The sequence below is a fragment of the Vidua chalybeata genome (assembly GCF_026979565.1).
Source record: "Vidua chalybeata isolate OUT-0048 chromosome 33 unlocalized genomic scaffold, bVidCha1 merged haplotype SUPER_33_unloc_1, whole genome shotgun sequence".
NCBI lineage: Eukaryota > Metazoa > Chordata > Aves > Passeriformes > Viduidae > Vidua > Vidua chalybeata.
In genome coordinates this window covers 279,804-295,661 of record NW_026530291.1, presented here as the reverse complement: position 1 = coordinate 295,661, position 15,858 = coordinate 279,804, and the positions used below count along the sequence as shown (strand labels likewise).

At 58.2% G+C, this 15,858-nt stretch overlaps 2 protein-coding genes across 8 annotated transcripts in view; both read right to left on the bottom strand.

Moving 5' to 3' along the window:
* SMARCA4 (SWI/SNF related, matrix associated, actin dependent regulator of chromatin, subfamily a, member 4) overlaps positions 1–11,134 on the bottom strand; it is a 38,786-nt gene extending 27,652 nt beyond the window's left edge. For all 7 annotated transcript variants that reach the window (XM_053933023.1, XM_053933024.1, XM_053933027.1 and 4 more), the window contains exons 1-9: positions 10,975–11,134; positions 9,142–9,193; positions 7,852–8,076; positions 6,165–6,297; positions 4,440–4,814; positions 3,711–3,809; positions 2,957–3,197; positions 2,042–2,168; positions 833–1,006 (exon numbers count right to left, since the gene is read on the bottom strand). In XM_053933023.1, coding sequence (XP_053788998.1) covers positions 833–1,006; positions 2,042–2,168; positions 2,957–3,197; positions 3,711–3,809; positions 4,440–4,814; positions 6,165–6,297; positions 7,852–8,049 — 1,347 coding nt within the window. In that variant the 5' untranslated portion in view covers positions 8,050–8,076; positions 9,142–9,193; positions 10,975–11,134. The remainder of the gene's footprint in view (positions 1–832; positions 1,007–2,041; positions 2,169–2,956; positions 3,198–3,710; positions 3,810–4,439; positions 4,815–6,164; positions 6,298–7,851; positions 8,077–9,141; positions 9,194–10,974) is intronic.
* A 1,290-nt stretch (positions 11,135–12,424) lies between these two features.
* On the bottom strand, positions 12,425–15,846 carry FBXW9 (F-box and WD repeat domain containing 9). The gene is made up of 11 exons (XM_053933014.1): positions 15,522–15,846; positions 15,218–15,436; positions 14,552–14,691; positions 14,344–14,475; positions 14,124–14,236; positions 13,610–13,701; positions 13,376–13,524; positions 13,155–13,271; positions 12,962–13,051; positions 12,798–12,863; positions 12,425–12,669 (listed from the first exon to the last, which is right to left on the bottom strand). The coding sequence occupies exons 1-11, from the start codon at positions 15,844–15,846 to the stop codon at positions 12,595–12,597; spliced, it is 1,518 nt and encodes a 505-aa protein (XP_053788989.1). The 3' UTR covers positions 12,425–12,594.
* Positions 15,847–15,858: the final 12 nt, after the last annotated feature.

Here is a 15,858-nt window from a genome sequence, read left to right as displayed (position 1 = left end):
CAATGGTCAGTAGAAAATCCTAATGGTCAGTAGAGGATCCTAATGGTCAGCAGAGGGTCCTAATGGTCAGCAGAAGGTCCTAATGGTCAGCAGAGGGTCCTAATGGTCAGCAGATGGTCCTAATGGTCAGCAGAAGGTTCCAATGGTCAGTAGAAAGTCCTAATGGTCAGCACAAGGTTCCAATGGTCAGCAGAGGGTCCTAATGGTCAGCACAAGGTTCCAATGGTCAGCAGAGGGTCCCAATGGTTGGCAGAGGGTCCTAATGGTCAGTAGAAGGTTCCAATGGTCAGTAGAAAGTCCTAATGGTCAGTAGAGGGCCCTAATGGTCAGCAGAAGGTCCTAATGGTCAGCACAAGGTTCCAATGGTCAGTAGAAAGTCCTAATGGTCAGTAGAGGATCCTAATGGTCAGTAGAAGGTCCTAGTGGTCAGCAGAGGGTCCCAAAAGACACTGTATGGTCCCAATGGTCAGTAGAGGGTCCCAACGGTCAGTAGAAGATCCCAGCAGCCATCATATGGTCTCAGTGGTCAATAGAAGGTCCCAGTGGCCAGCAGAGGGTCCCAGAAGACATTGTATAGTCCCAATGGTGTCAGCAGAGGGTCCCAATGGTCAGCAGAGGGTTCCAATAACCATCAGAGAGTCCCAACAGCCACCAAGTTGTCCCAAGGGCCACTGAGTGTTCCCAACAGCCATCACCAAACCTCTGACCGCCATCATCCAGAGCCAACCTCCCCCAAGCCCCAAACCAGGCGATTCCCCGAAAACCTCCATCCCTGCCCCGATTCCCAGGAATGCCCCGGCCTGGAATTCCCAGACCCTGGGAATTCCCCGACCTGGTGCTTCTGCCGGCGCTTCCTCTCCTGCTCGATCTTCTGCTGCTTCTCCAGCTTCTCCGTGATCCGGGCCTCGCGCAGCGACTGCCGCTTGCTGCGCTTGTAGGCCTTGGCGTTGAGCGCCGTCTCCAGCGCCGTGTCCCGCCGCATGCACACCACCACCTCCTGCCGCAGCTGCAACCCCAAGAGAAGCCCCCTGAGCCACCACCACCAGCCGCCACGACGCTCCTGCTGCCGCGTGGGAAGCCAGGACGTCCCTCTGGCTGCCTCCAGACCCTGGCACCAAGTCAAAAACAGCTGCGGCTTCCATTTTAGCCCGTGGGAAAAGCTGCCAGCTTTGCGTGAGGAATTACAAGCCACAAGGGTTTCAGGAGTGTGGTAGTTGAGTTAACACAGGGTGAAAAAGTAGAATTTTGGGATTTTTAGAATGGGGTTCAGGGGGTACAAGATGGAGGGATCTGGGCGTGTCCTGGCCTCCTTCTCCCTGCCCTCCATGTCCTGCTGTGATGGTGACACTTTTCTGTTGGTTTAAGGTAGAGACACGCTGCCCAACATAATGATAGATACCAGAACATCATTGTAAATGTAGTACAGTGGCTTTTAGTATAAAAACTGAAGGGCAGACAAAATACCACAGCCAGCTTGCCAGACAGAGCTCAACAAGTCAGAGAAAAACGTTACAGACAAGAGAAAAATAAACTATTGTACGTGCAGGTGAAGCCGGTGGGAAGAAGCGATGATGTCTGACCCAGTTCAGAAGGCTGAATGATTTATTATAACTATGCTATAATACATTAATATACTATTCAAAGGGGATAATAAAACTACAAACCTGCTTTTCTAACTACCAAATCTAACCCACAACTCGTGACCCTCTCTGAGAGTCCAGCCACAGGTGGGTTGGATTGGCCACCAGCCCCAAACAATCCTCACCAGAATCCAACCAAGCAATGACCCCAGGTAAACAATTCCCCAAACACATTCCACACGGGAAAAACAAGGAGCAGGAATAGAAAATGTTTTCTCTTTCTTTCTCTGTGCACCTCTATGAAAAGTCCTGAGACAGAGAGAAACCTGTGACAATAAACAACCTTAAGAAGCCAACCCTACACGTTCAGACTCCTTTAAGCGCAGAAGGGGCAGGGAAACAAAGGGTTTTACACTCTCAAAGTCACCTGGACACCCGGAACACCTGAGTCCGGCGCTCACCTGGCGCTGGAAGTTGAGCAGCCGCAGAGCCTTGAGCTCGATGGTTGCTTTGGTCCGCAGGTCCCCGGCCAAGGAGCCGGGGAGGTTCTCCAGCTCTTGGATGCGGTGGGCGATGCGGGCTTGGAGCCTGAGGAGGAGGAGGGGGCGGATTCTGGGATCATTCCTGATCCATTCCTAGCTCATTCCTGACCCAGCTCCCATTGGGAAGAGCGTGGGAGCAGGGCGGGGGGCGCTGGGAAGTCGCCCCCAGAATCTTGGGATGAGTTTTGGGGGCCTCCATGGGAATAAGGACAGAGCAGGGCTGGAGCATGGTCAGGGAAGGGTCGGGAAGAAGCTCCAAGGAAAACGTGCTCCTGTTCATCCCTCTGAATCTTGGGAAGGGTAAAAATGGGATGGAGGAAGTTGGGAGATGGGAGAAACCTTGGGAATCTCCAAGGAGAACGTGCTCCTGCTCATCCCTGTGGATGTTGGGAAGAGGGAAAAGGGGATGGGGGGAAGTTGGGATGGGGAGGAGATGATTCCAAGGAAATTGTCCTCTTGCTCTGTGGGAACAACGGGGCAAGAGAAGGAAAAAGAGGAAGGAGAGGAGGAGAAGAAAAGGAAGAGGAAGAAGGAAAATAATAAAAGCATGGGAAAGAGAAGAAAAAAGAGAAGATGAAGGGTGGGAAGGAAGAAAAGGAGGAGTAGGACGGAGAGGAAAAGAAAGAGGAAGAAGGAAAAAAGGATGGGAAGGAGAAGAAAAAAGAGGAGATGAAGGGTGGGAAGCAAGAAAAGGAGAAAAGGAAAGAGAAGAGAGAGAAAGAGAGAAAAGAGGAGGGGAGGAAGGAGAGAAATGGCGAAGAGGAGCAGGTGGAAGGCCCCGGGGGGGTCTCGGGCAGAGGGAACCCCCGGCCCCACGGCCAGGCGTGGCCGTACCTGTACTCGCGCTCCTGCAGGATCTCCACGGGGTCGAGCCCGCGCGGTTTCTGGATGGGGGTGATCCGGTTCTGCTTGGGGTGGATGGGCAGCGCCGGCGGCGCCGGCTGCCCCGGCGAGGGCGGGGGGGGCCCGGGGGACGCCGGGGGCACGGCCGGGGGCACCGGGGAGGGGCGGCCGGCGGGGGGGGGTGGCAGCAGCTTCTGGGGGGCCCCGCCCGGAGCCGCCGCCGACAGCGGCCCTGTGGGGACAGGGAATTTTGGGAATGCCGGCCCGGGCACCACGGGAGCGGCTTCCCGGGGGATTTGGGTACCAACGCCCACGAAAAATCCCAATTGATTGGTCAGGAACGAAGGGGAGTTCCACAGAAATGTGAGTATCTGACTCGGAATGAGCCTGTGGAGTAACTGCAGGGATTTAAGGGGAAACTCATCCCGATTCCCCCCAAAATTCCTACCAGTTACCTGGAAATCGACTCTAAATCCCCAAAAAAGTCCAATAATTTGTCTGGAAATCAACCCCAAATTCCCCAAACCTCCGGAGAATTAAGCACAGTTCCCGAAAAAACTCCAGGTATCTATCTTGGAACAAGCACAGGCATCCCTGCAAAGCTCCAGCATGGAGGTTTAACCAGCCCTTCACAGAATTCCAGCCCCAGTTCCAGGGTTTTAACCAGGAACTTCCTTCCATTCCCACCCCCCAGAGCTCACAGATCTGGGATGAATTCCCAGGAATTCTGTGATCCAGGTCTCACCTTCTGGCCAGGGCTTGGGGGGGCCCCCGGGGGGCTGTCCCGGCATGCCGGGGGGAACTCCTGAGGGTCCGGGAGGGGGCATGTTGGGCCCTCCTATTCCTGGAAATTCCCAGAAATCAGGCAGGAAAGGGAAAAAAAAAAGAGGGAAATCCCATGAGGATGTTGACTCCTGGGGGAGAGCCTCAGGTACAGCCCCCTCTCCCCTGAACTGCCAGAGCCTGGATGGATCCGAAATCCCAGCCCCTGGAATGCCCATGGACACGGATGGAAACCCAAACTGGGGATACTGGGGCAAACTGGGAGCAAAGGATCCCCTGGGATAGAACCGGACAAGCTCCCTTGGATTTCCCAGGATAACGTGAGATGGAATGGGACAAACTCCCCACAGATCCCAAGACAGAACGGGATGAGCTCCCACAGATCCCAAGATGGAACGGGACAAACTCCCCAGAGATCCCAGGATGGAACGGGATGAGCTCCCTACAGATCCCAGGATGGAAAGGGACAAACTCCCCACAGATCCCAGGATAGAATGGGACAAACTCCCCACAGATCCCAGGATGGAAAGGGACAAACTCCCCACAGATCCCAGGACGGAATGGGACAAACTCCTCACAGATCCCAGGACAGAACGGGACAAACTCCCCACAGATCCCAGGACAGAACAATGACAAACTCCCTCTGGATCCCCCAGGACACATCCCCAGCTCACTCCCAGCCCCTCCTCACCGTGAGGTCTGGAATACCCGGGCGGCGCCGGCCCCGCTCCGGGCGCTTGCCCCGGGCCCTGCGCGGCGCCGGCGGGCGGAGGTAGAGCAGGAATCTGCGGCTGCATCCCCGGCAGCGGCCGCTTGCCCTGGACGGCCACCTGGAGATGCTCTGGCAGCGGCTGCCCCCGTGCCAGCAGCTTGTAGGCCATGATTTGGGCACGGAGCTGGTGCAGCTGGGCGGCGTTGAAGGGGGACGGGCCCCGGCCCAGCGCCGGCGAGTCGGAGCCGGAGCCGTCCAGCGCCGCGCCGGAGCCGCCCGCGGCGCTGCTGGAGGGGCCGTTGGAGGGCACCGGGCTGGAGGCGTGCTCGGAGCCCCCCAGAGGGGATGGGTAACCTGGCAGGGAACAGGGGAGCGGTGCAGCGGAGTGAATTCCAAAGGGAAAGGACGGGGTTGCGGCTGGAGCCAGCGGAAATTAAGGATTTCCAGGCTAAACCCCACAGGGAGGGGAAATCTGCTCGCCGGTCTATTGCACGGAGCACCAAAGTAACGCCAACCCATCCTCGGGGCAGCTGGGATGGGAAATCCCGTTCCCAATAGATCCTTGGGGCATTTGGAATGGGAAATCCCATTCCCAACCCATCCCAGAGGCAGCTGCGATGGGAAATCCCATTGCCAATAGATCCTTGAGACAGCTGCAATGGGAAATCCCATTCCCAACCCATCCTAGAGGCAGCTGGGATGGGAAATCCCATTCCCAATAGATCTTTGGGGCATTTGGAATGGGAAATCCCATTGCCAATAGATCCTCGAGGCATTTGGAATGGGAAATCCCATTCCCAACCCATCCTAGAGGCAGCTGCAATGGGAAATCCCATTCCCAACCCATCCTCGAGGCAGCTGGGATGGGAAATCCCATTCCCAACCCAACCTTGAGGCAGCTGGGATGGGAAATCCCATTCCCAATAGATCCTTGGGGCATTTGGAATGGGAAATCCCATTCCCAACCCATCCTAGAGGCAGCTGGAATGGGAAATCCCATTCCCAACCCATCCTCGAGGCAGCTGGGATGGGAAATCCCATTCCCAACCCAACCTTGAGGCAGCTGGGATGGGAAATCCCATTCCCAATAGATCCTTGGGGCATTTGGAATGGGAAATCCCATTCCCAACCCATCCTAGAGGCAGCTGGAATGGGAAATCCCATTCCCAACAGACCCTTGAGGCATTTGGAATGGGAAATCCCATTGCCAATAGATCCTCGAGGCATTTGGAATGGGAAATCCCATTCCCAACCCATCCTAGAGGCAGCTGCAATGGGAAATCCCATTCCCAATAGATCCTTGGGGCATTTGGAATGGGAAATCCCATTCCCAACCCACCCTCGAGGCAGTTGGAAAGGGAAATCCGCTCCCAAATCTCTTAGCCAGGAATAAGGAGCAAGGAATCCCCTCCCAAAATCCACCATGCAGACCTGGAAATCCCCTGGAGTGCTACCAAAACCCAGGATTTATGCCCTGCTATCCAGGACTTAAACCTTGGGAATGCCGAAAACCTCCCAAAATCCAGGATTTGGCCCTGGCTCCTCCCCTTCCCACAATCCCAACCTTGGGAATGCCAAAAACCTCCCAAAATCCAGGATCTGGCCCTGGCTCCTCCCTTTCCCACAATCCCAATGCTGAAAACCTCCCAAAATCCAGGATTTGGCCCTGGCTCCTCCCCTTCCCCCCCTTCCCACAATCCCTACCTTGGGAATGCTGATCCATGGGGCTGGGGGGGGGCCCCATTCCCGCGTGCCCCCCCGGGCGCATTCCCATTCCCTTCATCTGCCCGTAGCGCGGATCCTCCGACATTCCCTTCTCGTGCATCGCGTCCAGGGGCTGCAGGGGGGAGAATCCCGGGAAATCAACAGGGAACTCCCGGAGGGAACGCTGCTCCCCACCCGCCCATCCCGCGGAACTCCCGGGGAGCTGGAGAATCCGTTTCGTTATTCCCAGAAATGCCAGGCTCCAGCTGCTCCGGCCTCAAAAATCCTTCCCACAGCACAATTCCCTGGATTTTTTAAATTAAACCCCCCCCAGGATTACGGGAGAGGAATTGTTGTTAAAGCCCAAAATCCAGGAGGAAAAACCTCTCAATTAATGAGTTAATTAATGGGGCTGGGATGGGGGATTTTCCCATTCCTGAGGTTTTTCAGCAGGTTTTTGGAGCAGGAGAGTCTTTCTGGACTCCTACTTCTTCTCCTTCACCTTCTTCTTCTCTTTCTTCCTTCACCTTCTCATTCTTCTCCACCTTCTTTTCTTCTTCACCTTCACCTCCTTGTCATTCTTCTCCACCTTCTTCTTCTCTTTTTCTTCACCTTCTTCTCCTCTTTCTTCATCTTCTTCTGTTTCTTCTCCTTCACCTTCTTCTTCTTCACCTCCTTCTTCTCTTTCTTCCTTCACCTTCTTTTTCTCATTCTTTACCTTCCTCTCCTTCTTCTTCTCCATCTTCTTCACCTTCTCATTCTTCTTCTCTTCTTTTTCATCTTCTTTTCCTCCTTCTTCTTAACCTTCCTCTTCTTCTTCTTTTCCTCCTTCTTCTTTTCTTTTTCTCTTCTTCTTATGTTTCTTCTTCTTCACCTTCCTCTTCTTCTTCTCTTTCTTCACCTTCTTCTCCACCTTCTTCTTCTCTTCTTCATCTTCTTCTTCCTCACCTTTACTTCTTCTTCTTCCCCTCCTTCTCCACGGCTTTGGGTGGTATTTTGTAATTGGACAGAAAAATCCGCATTGTGGGCTTCGAGGGATGAGTTATTGGGTTAAAAGTGAAAATAATTAAGGTGTCGTTCCTTGATTGGATGGTTTAGCCTTCAATGGCAGAGGTAGAAAAAGGAAAAACCACCAATCCCACCCAAACCCGAGGGTGTTTGAGGTCTGGGATTCTGGGATTCTGGAGTTGCTCACCTTGGATGGTCCAAAAACCAGCAATCCCACAAAATCTGAAGGTTTTTGAGGTCTGGAATTCTGGAATTCTGGGGTTCTGGGGTCTCTCACCTTGTGCAGGGGGTGGATGATCCCAAAACCACCAATCCCTCCCAAACCCGAGGGTGTTTGGGGTCCGGAATTTTGGAATTCTGGGATTGGTTACCTTGTGCAGGGGGTAAATTAGCCAAAAACCACCAATCCCTCCCAAACCCGAGGGTGTTTGAGGTCTGGGATTCTGAAATTCTGGGGTCTCTCACCTTGGATGGTCCAAAAACCACCAATCCCTCCCAAACCCGAGGGTGTTTGGGATCTGGGGTTCCGGGGTCTCTCCCCTTGTGCAGGGGGTGGATGATCCCAAACCCATCAATCCACCCAAACCCGAGGGTGTTTGGGGTCTCTCACCTCGTGCAGGGGTGGATGATCCCAAACCCATCAATCCACCCAAACCCGAGGGTGTTTGGGGTCTCTCACCTTGTGCAGGGGGTGGATGGTGTCCGGGGCGTATCCCGGCGCCGGCAGCGCGTGCCCGGAGTGCCCGGAGTGCCCGGAGTGCCCGGAGCCGGGAGAAGGGCCGGGGGAAGGGCCCAGCATGGAGCCCGGGGATGGGCCAGGCCCCGGAGAGGGGCCGGGCCGGGGGGTCCCGCCCAGGGGGGGCTCCGGAGTGGCCATCTCACACCAGGGGCTGGCAACGGGCACCTGCAACGGGGAGCTGGTTAGTTCTGGGATTCATTAGTGATTAATAATTGATAATTAGTGATTAATCATTCTGGGACAGAGGGAGAGCCATGGGGTCCTGCCCATGAGGAGCTCTGGAGCAGCCATCTCACACCAGGAGCTGGGGATTGGTACCTGCAATGGGGATCTGGTTAATTCTGGGATTAATTAGTGATTAATTAATGATTAATAATTCTGAACAGAGGGAGAGCCATGGGGTCCTGCCCATGAGGAGCTCTGGAGCAGCCATCTCACACCAGGAGCTGGGGATTGGTACCTGCAATGGGGATCTGGTTAATTCTGGGATTAATTAGTGATTAATTAATGATTAATAATTCTGAACAGAGGGAGAGCCATGGGGTCCTGCCCATGAGGAGCTCTGGAGCAGCCATCTCACACCAGGAGCTGGGGATTGGTACCTGCAATGGGGATCTGGTTAATTCCGGCAATAATTAATGATTAATTATTAATAATTCTGGAATTGAGGGAGCACCAGGTGGGAAAGACCCTTCCCCATCCACGACCAAGGAATGAGCAAGGAACTCTCCACAGTGTGTGCTCAGGCATGAGGAATTCCAATAATAATTTAATAATTCAATAATTACAATTTAATTATTTGAGATTTTCTCCATTTGCTACTCCACTCCTCCTCTTTCTCATTTCATTTCATTTTTACTTTAATAAAAGTTATTGCATTTAAATTAGTTTATACAAATATGTAACACTTATGTAGTATAAAAATATATACATTTATTAAAATTTATAAAACATAAATAATAAAACTTCATTATTTCAATTTTCTCCATTTACTATTCCATTCCTCCTCTTTTTCATTTCATTTCTTTTTTATTTAATAAAATTTATATCCTTTTATTAAACAATTCAAATTTAATTGACATTTTCTCCATTCCTCCCCTTTTCCATTTAATATCATTGTTCGTTTAATACAAATTATTCCACTTTAATTAAATAATCAAAATGTAATTATTTGAGCTTTTCTCCATTCCTCCCCTTTTCCATTTAATTTAATTTTATCCAAGCACCTACCTAAGGGCATGGCAGTCCTCAGTGCCTCCAGGGACGGGCTCCTAACGCCAGGCTGGGGGAAAAATGAGAATTAATGAGGAATTAATTGGGAATTTCATGATCCAGCAGCATTAGCAGAGCAGAAAATTCCTAAAAAAATTAGATTTTCTCAATCTGGGGTATTTTTGGGGAATTTGTTGGCTTGCAAGGAAGAAATACTTTAAAATATGTTAATAATGATAAAAATTTAATTCAGGAATAAATAATAAAGTTTGGAACAAATGTTTTTGTATTGTATTCTATTATTGTTACATTTTTCATAATTATTATAAATTTATATATAATATATTAACATATATTATACATTACATATATTATATGCCACAATCTGGTTATTCTTATATTTTATTATGACAGTAAATTTATTGTCATTAAGTTACAGCAATTATTTCATTGTTCTTGCACTGCATTATTTTATTTTTGTATTATTATCAATTATTATATAAATTATTTAAGTACAGCATATATTATATCTAATACATATATTATGTGCTATATATTACTACATAATTATGCTTATATTTTACAGTAATACTTGTTATTGTATTGTTATTTATAATAATAACAACCATAATGATAATGACAATAATTACTATTATAATGATATTAATAATACATGGGTTTCCAAAAACATAATTGGTATTTTTAAACGGAATTCACAAAAATGTAATTGGGATTTTTACATGGAATTCCCAAAACCATAATTGAGATTTTTAAATGGAATTCCCAAAAAAACCTAATCGGGATTCTTAAATGGAACTCCCAAAAATGTCATTGGGATTTTAAACAGAATTCCCAGAAATACGAGTGGGAAGGGCCTCGGTTGGGGGGGACCAAGGGGGGTTCGGTGTCCTCGGGAAGGACAAAAACAGAAAAAAATCCGGGAACATTTGGGGGGAAAAAGGGGAATTTGTGTGAGGACAGTGGGATATGGAGGGCAAGGGGGGGGGAAAGGGGATTTAGGCGTGCGGGAAAAGCGGATTTGGGAGGAAAGAGGGGATAAAAAAGGTGGGGGAAATGGGGGATTTCGGATGGGAGATCCTCTGAGGGGGGATCGATCCTGAGGGGGCTGAGGGGGGATCCTGAGGGGATCCTGAGGGGATCCCATGAGGGGAACCTCTGAGGGGATCCTCTGAGGGGGGAATCGATTCTGAGAGAAATCCTGAGAGGATCCTCTGAGGAGAGATCCTCTGAGTGGAACCTTTGAGGGGATCGATCCTGAGGGGATTGAGGGGGGATCCTCAGAGGGAAACCTGTGAGGGGGGGATCAATCCTGAGGGGAACCTTTGAGGGGATACTCTGAGGAGGGATCCTCTGAGAGGGGATCAATCCTGAGGGGAACCTTTGAGGGGATACTCTGAGGAGGGATCCTCTGAGAGGGGATCAATCCTGAGGGGAACCTTTGAGGGGATGGATCCTGAGGGGCCTGAGGGGGGATCCTCTGAGGGGGGATCGATCCTGAGGGGATTGAGGGGGGATCCTCTGAGGGGGGATCGATCCTGAGGGGATTGAGGGGGGATCAATCCTGAAGGGAACCTATGAGGGGATCGATCCTGAGGGGGCTGAGGGCGGATATTCTGAGGGGAGATGGATCCTGAGGGGGAATCCTCTGTGGGGATCCTCTGAGAGGGGATCGATCATCGATCCTGAGGGGGCTGAGGGGGGTCCCGATCTTGCCGGGGGGAGGGGAACCCCCAAGGCCCCGCGCTGAGGGCGCCGCCGGTGCCGAACAAAGGGCCCGTGACCCTCGCGGGCCGCCGTATCCTCCCCTCACCCGCCCTCAGCCGGCCTTACCGGAGCCGGAGCCCTTCCCGGAGCCCTTCCCGGGGCTCATCCCGGCCCGATCCCGACGCGATCCCGAGCCCGGTCCCGGCGGGGGGAACAAAGGAGCCGCCGGAGCCGCCGCCGCCGCCTCAGGGAGCGCCGGGCCCGCGCCTGCGCGTCCCGCCCCGCGCCGCGGGCCCGCCCACCGCGCGCGCTCGGCCAATGGCGCGGCGCCCCAACGCCGGCGCGGCCAATGAGAGGCGAGCGGAGGGGCGCGCGCGCGGCGGCCCGAGCCCCTCCCACCGCGGGAGCAGCCAATGGGAACGCGGCGCGCTGCCCCCCCCCCAGGGATGGAAGGGTGAGGCCACGCCCACCCGCGGCGCGGCAGCCAATGGGAGGCGCGCTCGGCCGGTTCCCCCCCCCCATCCCCAGCCTAACTCAGCTGTCAGTCACTCGCCCACACAGCCAATCAGCGCGGCGTTCTCCCGCCGCGGCCAATGAGAAGGCGGGGATGGGCGCGGGAGGGAGGGGGGAGGCGGGGCGCGGGGGGCGCGCGTGCGCAGAGCGCGCGGCACTGCGGCGGGGGGGGAGGGGCGGAAAAGGGGGAGGGGATCCCCGGGATTTTGGGGGGTCCCGGGGATTTTGGGGATTTTGGGTTCCCAGTCCAGGGGGATCCCTGGGTTTCGGGGGTCCCGGGGATTTTGGGGTTCCCAGTCCAGGGGGATCCCCGGGATTTTGGGTTCCCAGTCCAGGGGGATCCCTGGGTTTCGGGGGTCCCGGGGATTTTGGGGATTTGGGGTTCCCAGTCCAGGGGGATCTCCGTGATTTGGGGGGTCCCGGGGATTTTGGGGTTCCCAGTCCAGGGGGATCCCCGGGATTTTGGGGGGTTCCGGGGATTTTGGGGATTTTGGGGTTCCCAGTCCAGGGGGATCCCCCTGGACTGGGGGGAACGGGACCAGAAGTACGGGACAGGGAATGGGACTGGGACTGGGAATATGGGACTGGGACCAGAAATACGAGACTGGGAATGGGAATGGGACCAGGAATCCGGGACTGGGACTGGGACAGGGAATCCGGGACTGGGACCAGGACTATGGGGAGGGGACAGGGAATAAAGAAATGGAAGCGCGGAACGGGCAACAGGAGAATGGGGACAGGGAATGTGGGAATGGGACGAGGCTGGGAAGGAATCTCTGGCGGGAGGGATTTGAACGAGCCCGGGCGCCCCGTCCTGCACTTCGGCCCTGCAGCGTTCTGTGCTGGGGATGGTGTGGGCCGTGGTGCCCCAAAGCTGCCCCAATCCGCCCCAAATCCGCCCCAAAGCTGCCCCAAATCTGCCCAAATCCGCCCCAAATCTGCCCCAAATTCACCCCAAACCAGCCCAAATTCACCCCAAACCCGCCCAAATTCACCCCAAACCCGCCCAAATTCACCCCAAACCCACCCAAATTCACCCCAAACCCACCCAAATTGGCTCCGCTCCACTCCAGTCCTTTAATAGCCGCGAACCGGCCGCACCTCCCAGCCCCCCCCGAGCCCCGCGCCCGGCCCGGCCCCCCCGCGGTTGGGGAGGGGGCGCAGGGGGGACCCCGGGGGGCGCGGCCGGAGCCCCTCCCCCCCCCTCCCCTCCCCCCCCCCCCCCCGCCGGGGTCAGGTCCGGCGCCTCCACACCTCCACCGAGAGTCCCCCCGAGGCCGCGGCCACCACGTCGCCGTCCACGCTGATCTGGGGGGGGGGAGGCAGAGGAGGAAGGGGGGGGCGGGGGCTGGGGGGGCGTGCCGGGGTGGGGGAGGGGTGGGGGGTGGGGAGGGGGCTGCGTGCCCCCCACGCGTGGGCCGGGGCCGGCTCCTCACCCCGTTGAGGACGTCGTCGTGCGTCCAGGAGCAGATGGTGCGCGGCGGATCCGTGGGCACGTGGATCTGCGGCAGGGGCGGAGCTGGGGGGGGTCAGCGGCCCCGGTGACCCCCCCCCCCCCCACACCCCACCCCACCCAAGGCAGCCCCCCCGGGACCCCCACCCGCAGCGTCCTGTCCGTGGATGTGGTGTAGAGCGCGCCCAGCGAGTGCCAGAGCCCCGTGATCTGCAGCCGGTGCCCCACGTCGAAATACTGCGGGGAGGGAGGGGGACACAAACCCCTGGTGAGCCCCGGGCGGGGGTCCCCGAGCCCCCCCGGGACCCCCCCCGCCCCCCCCCGGCCCCGGCACGCCTACCCGGGCGGGCTGGAAGGCGCCGGCGCCGCCGCTGCCGAACAGGTACACCCGGCCCTGGTTGTCCCCGGCCCAGAGCTGCGAGCCGCGGTAGGACATGGACAGCAGGTAATTGTCCAGCTGAGGAGGAGGAGGAGGAGGAGGAGGAGACAGCGGCGATGTCACCGCGGCGGGGACCCTCGCGGGGGGGGCTCGGGGAATGGCGCACAGCCCCCTCCCCGCACCTGCAGGCGCTGCAGGACGGCGCCGCCGCGGCGGTCGAACACCACGAGCGTCCGGTCCTCGCTGCCGGACACGATCAGCCGCTCGTCGGCCGCCAGCGACAGCACGGCGCTGCCGTGGGGCTTGTAGCTGCTCACCTGGGCTTGCCCGGCTGCGGAGGGGGCGCGGGGAGGGGTCAGTGGGGTGCCCCACCCTGCCCAAACCCCCCCCCCCAGCCCCCCAGCCCCGGCGGGTACCTCGCGGGTCGTACACCGTCACCGTCTTGTCGTAGGTGCCGGTGACCAGGACGTCGGCGCGGTACGAGAGGCACAGCACGGCCGCCTTCTCCCTGGGGAGGGGGGCAGGGGCTCACAGGGTGCCAGGCACGTCTCTCCCTCCCTCTCTCTCTCTCTCTCAGGGCACAGAGAGAAACGAAAGAGAAAACAATTCCTGCTTCTGCTCCTCGTTTCCCCCTGCGTGGAATGAGTTTGGGGAATTGTTTAACTGGAGCGGATGCCTGGTGGATTTTTTGGCCAACGGGATCCACCTGTGGCTGCACTCTCAGGGAGGCTCTCGACTTGTGAGCGGGTGAGATACGGCACTTCAAAAAGCAACGTGTTGCTTTTAGCATCCTCTTTTGGATAAAATATTAACGTATTCTAGCGTGATTGTAACAAAGAAACCATTCAGCCTTCTGGAGTCGGACCAGCCCTCTTCCCTCTAGGACACAGGGGGACCCCCCGAGCCCCCCCGAGCCCCCCCGGGCCGCACCTGATCTCCCCGAACTGCTGCCCCTCGGCCGCCAGGTCCCAGAGCTTCACGGTGCTGTCCCAGGAGCCGGAGCAGACGCGGGCGTCGCGGGCGGCCAAGCACCACACCCAGCCCTGGGGGGGTGTGTGTGGGGGGGGACACCCAAAGGTGCTGCCAGGCCCCCAAGCCCCCTCCGGGGGGGGTGTTTTTAGGGGGGGGGGGGATGGGGCAGGTCGCCCACCTTGTGGGTGCCGCTGCGCCCCGAGCCCAGCGCCTTGACCAGGACCTTGCCGGGGGGGGCCCGGCCCAGCTCCCGCAGGTCCCACAGGTTCACGTTGCGGTCGCGGCCCCCCGAGACGCACAGGGAGCCCCCCTGGGGGTGGGGAGGGGGCTCAGCTGGGCTGGGGACACCCCCCCCGGGAGGTGCCCCCCGGCCCCGCCGCGCCCACCTGCAGCAGCAGCACGGAGTCGACGGAGGCGAAGTGCCCCTCGTCCAGCGAGAAGTGCTCCATGGGCGCCCCCCCGGCCCCCCAGCGCTCCAGGTGCTCCTCCAGGTCCTCGCAGGCGGCCGCCCAATCGAACCCCTCCTCTGGGGGGGGGCCCCCAAAATCACGGGGGGGGGTCCCCGGCCCCGTCCCACCCCCGACCCCTCAGGGGCACCGGGGGGGGGGGGGCTCCGGAGGGGCGGGGCCGAGCCGAGGGCAGGTTTGGGGGGGGGGGCCACGAGGGTCCCCCAAGTCCTGGGTGGGCTCAGGGGGTCCCCGGGAGGGTCCCGGGGACACCTGGGGGGGTCTTTGGAGGAGGGGGGGGTGGAATGGGGGTTGGGGGGGGGCGCCGAGGGAGCCCCAAAACCACGGGGGGGGGGGTCCCAAAACCACAGGGAGGTACCCCAAATCCACGGGGGGGGTCCCCAAACCACGGGGGGGGTCCCCAAACCACAGGGGGGTCCCCAAACCACAGGGGGGGTCCCCAAACCGTGGAGAAGGACCCCAAAAGCACGGGGGGAGGGGGTTCCCAAAGGGTTCCCAGCGGCAGGGCGGGGTGGGGGGGCAGGGAGGGGTCCCGGCGGTGCCGGGGGGGGGGGGGGGGGGGGGTCCCGGCGCCCCCAGACCCACCTGGCAGCACGGGCAGGGGGCGGCGGGCGCGGCGCTGCAGCCGGAGCCGCCAGAGCACGGCGTCGCGGGCCAGGTCGCGCAGGGCGCGGCAGACGCGGGGCAGCACCCGCCGCACGTCCCGGGCCCGCAGGAAGCCGCAGATCCGCAGCAGCAGCTCCGGCGGCAGCGCCAGGAGCCCCCCCGGGACCCCCGCGCCCGCCGCCGGCCCGGGGGGCTCCGCGGCGGCAGCGGCGGCGGGCGCGGGGGGCCCGTCCATGGCTGCGGAGGGGGCGGCGGGTCAGCGCCGAGCGCTCCCCCCGCCCACACCCCCCTCCCCGGTACCGGGACGCCGGGTCGGCCCCGAGCGCGGCCCCGGTGCTGCCCCGCCACCTCCCCGCCCCCGGGATCCGCCCAAACCGACACCGCCCGCCGCCGGCCCCCGGCGTGGGGAAGCGCTCGGTGCTCGCCCCGGGGCCGGGAGCCGCCCCGGCGCCGCCCCCCCCGCTGCCCGCGGCCCCCGCTCGCCCCCCGGTACCGGGTCCGGCCCAGCCCGGCCCCGCCGCGTCCCGGTCGCCACGGCCACGGCGGGAGCCGCTTCCGGCGCGACCCGCGAACCGGCCAATGGCAGCGTGCGCTCTCCGTGACGTCATCGGGCGGCGCCG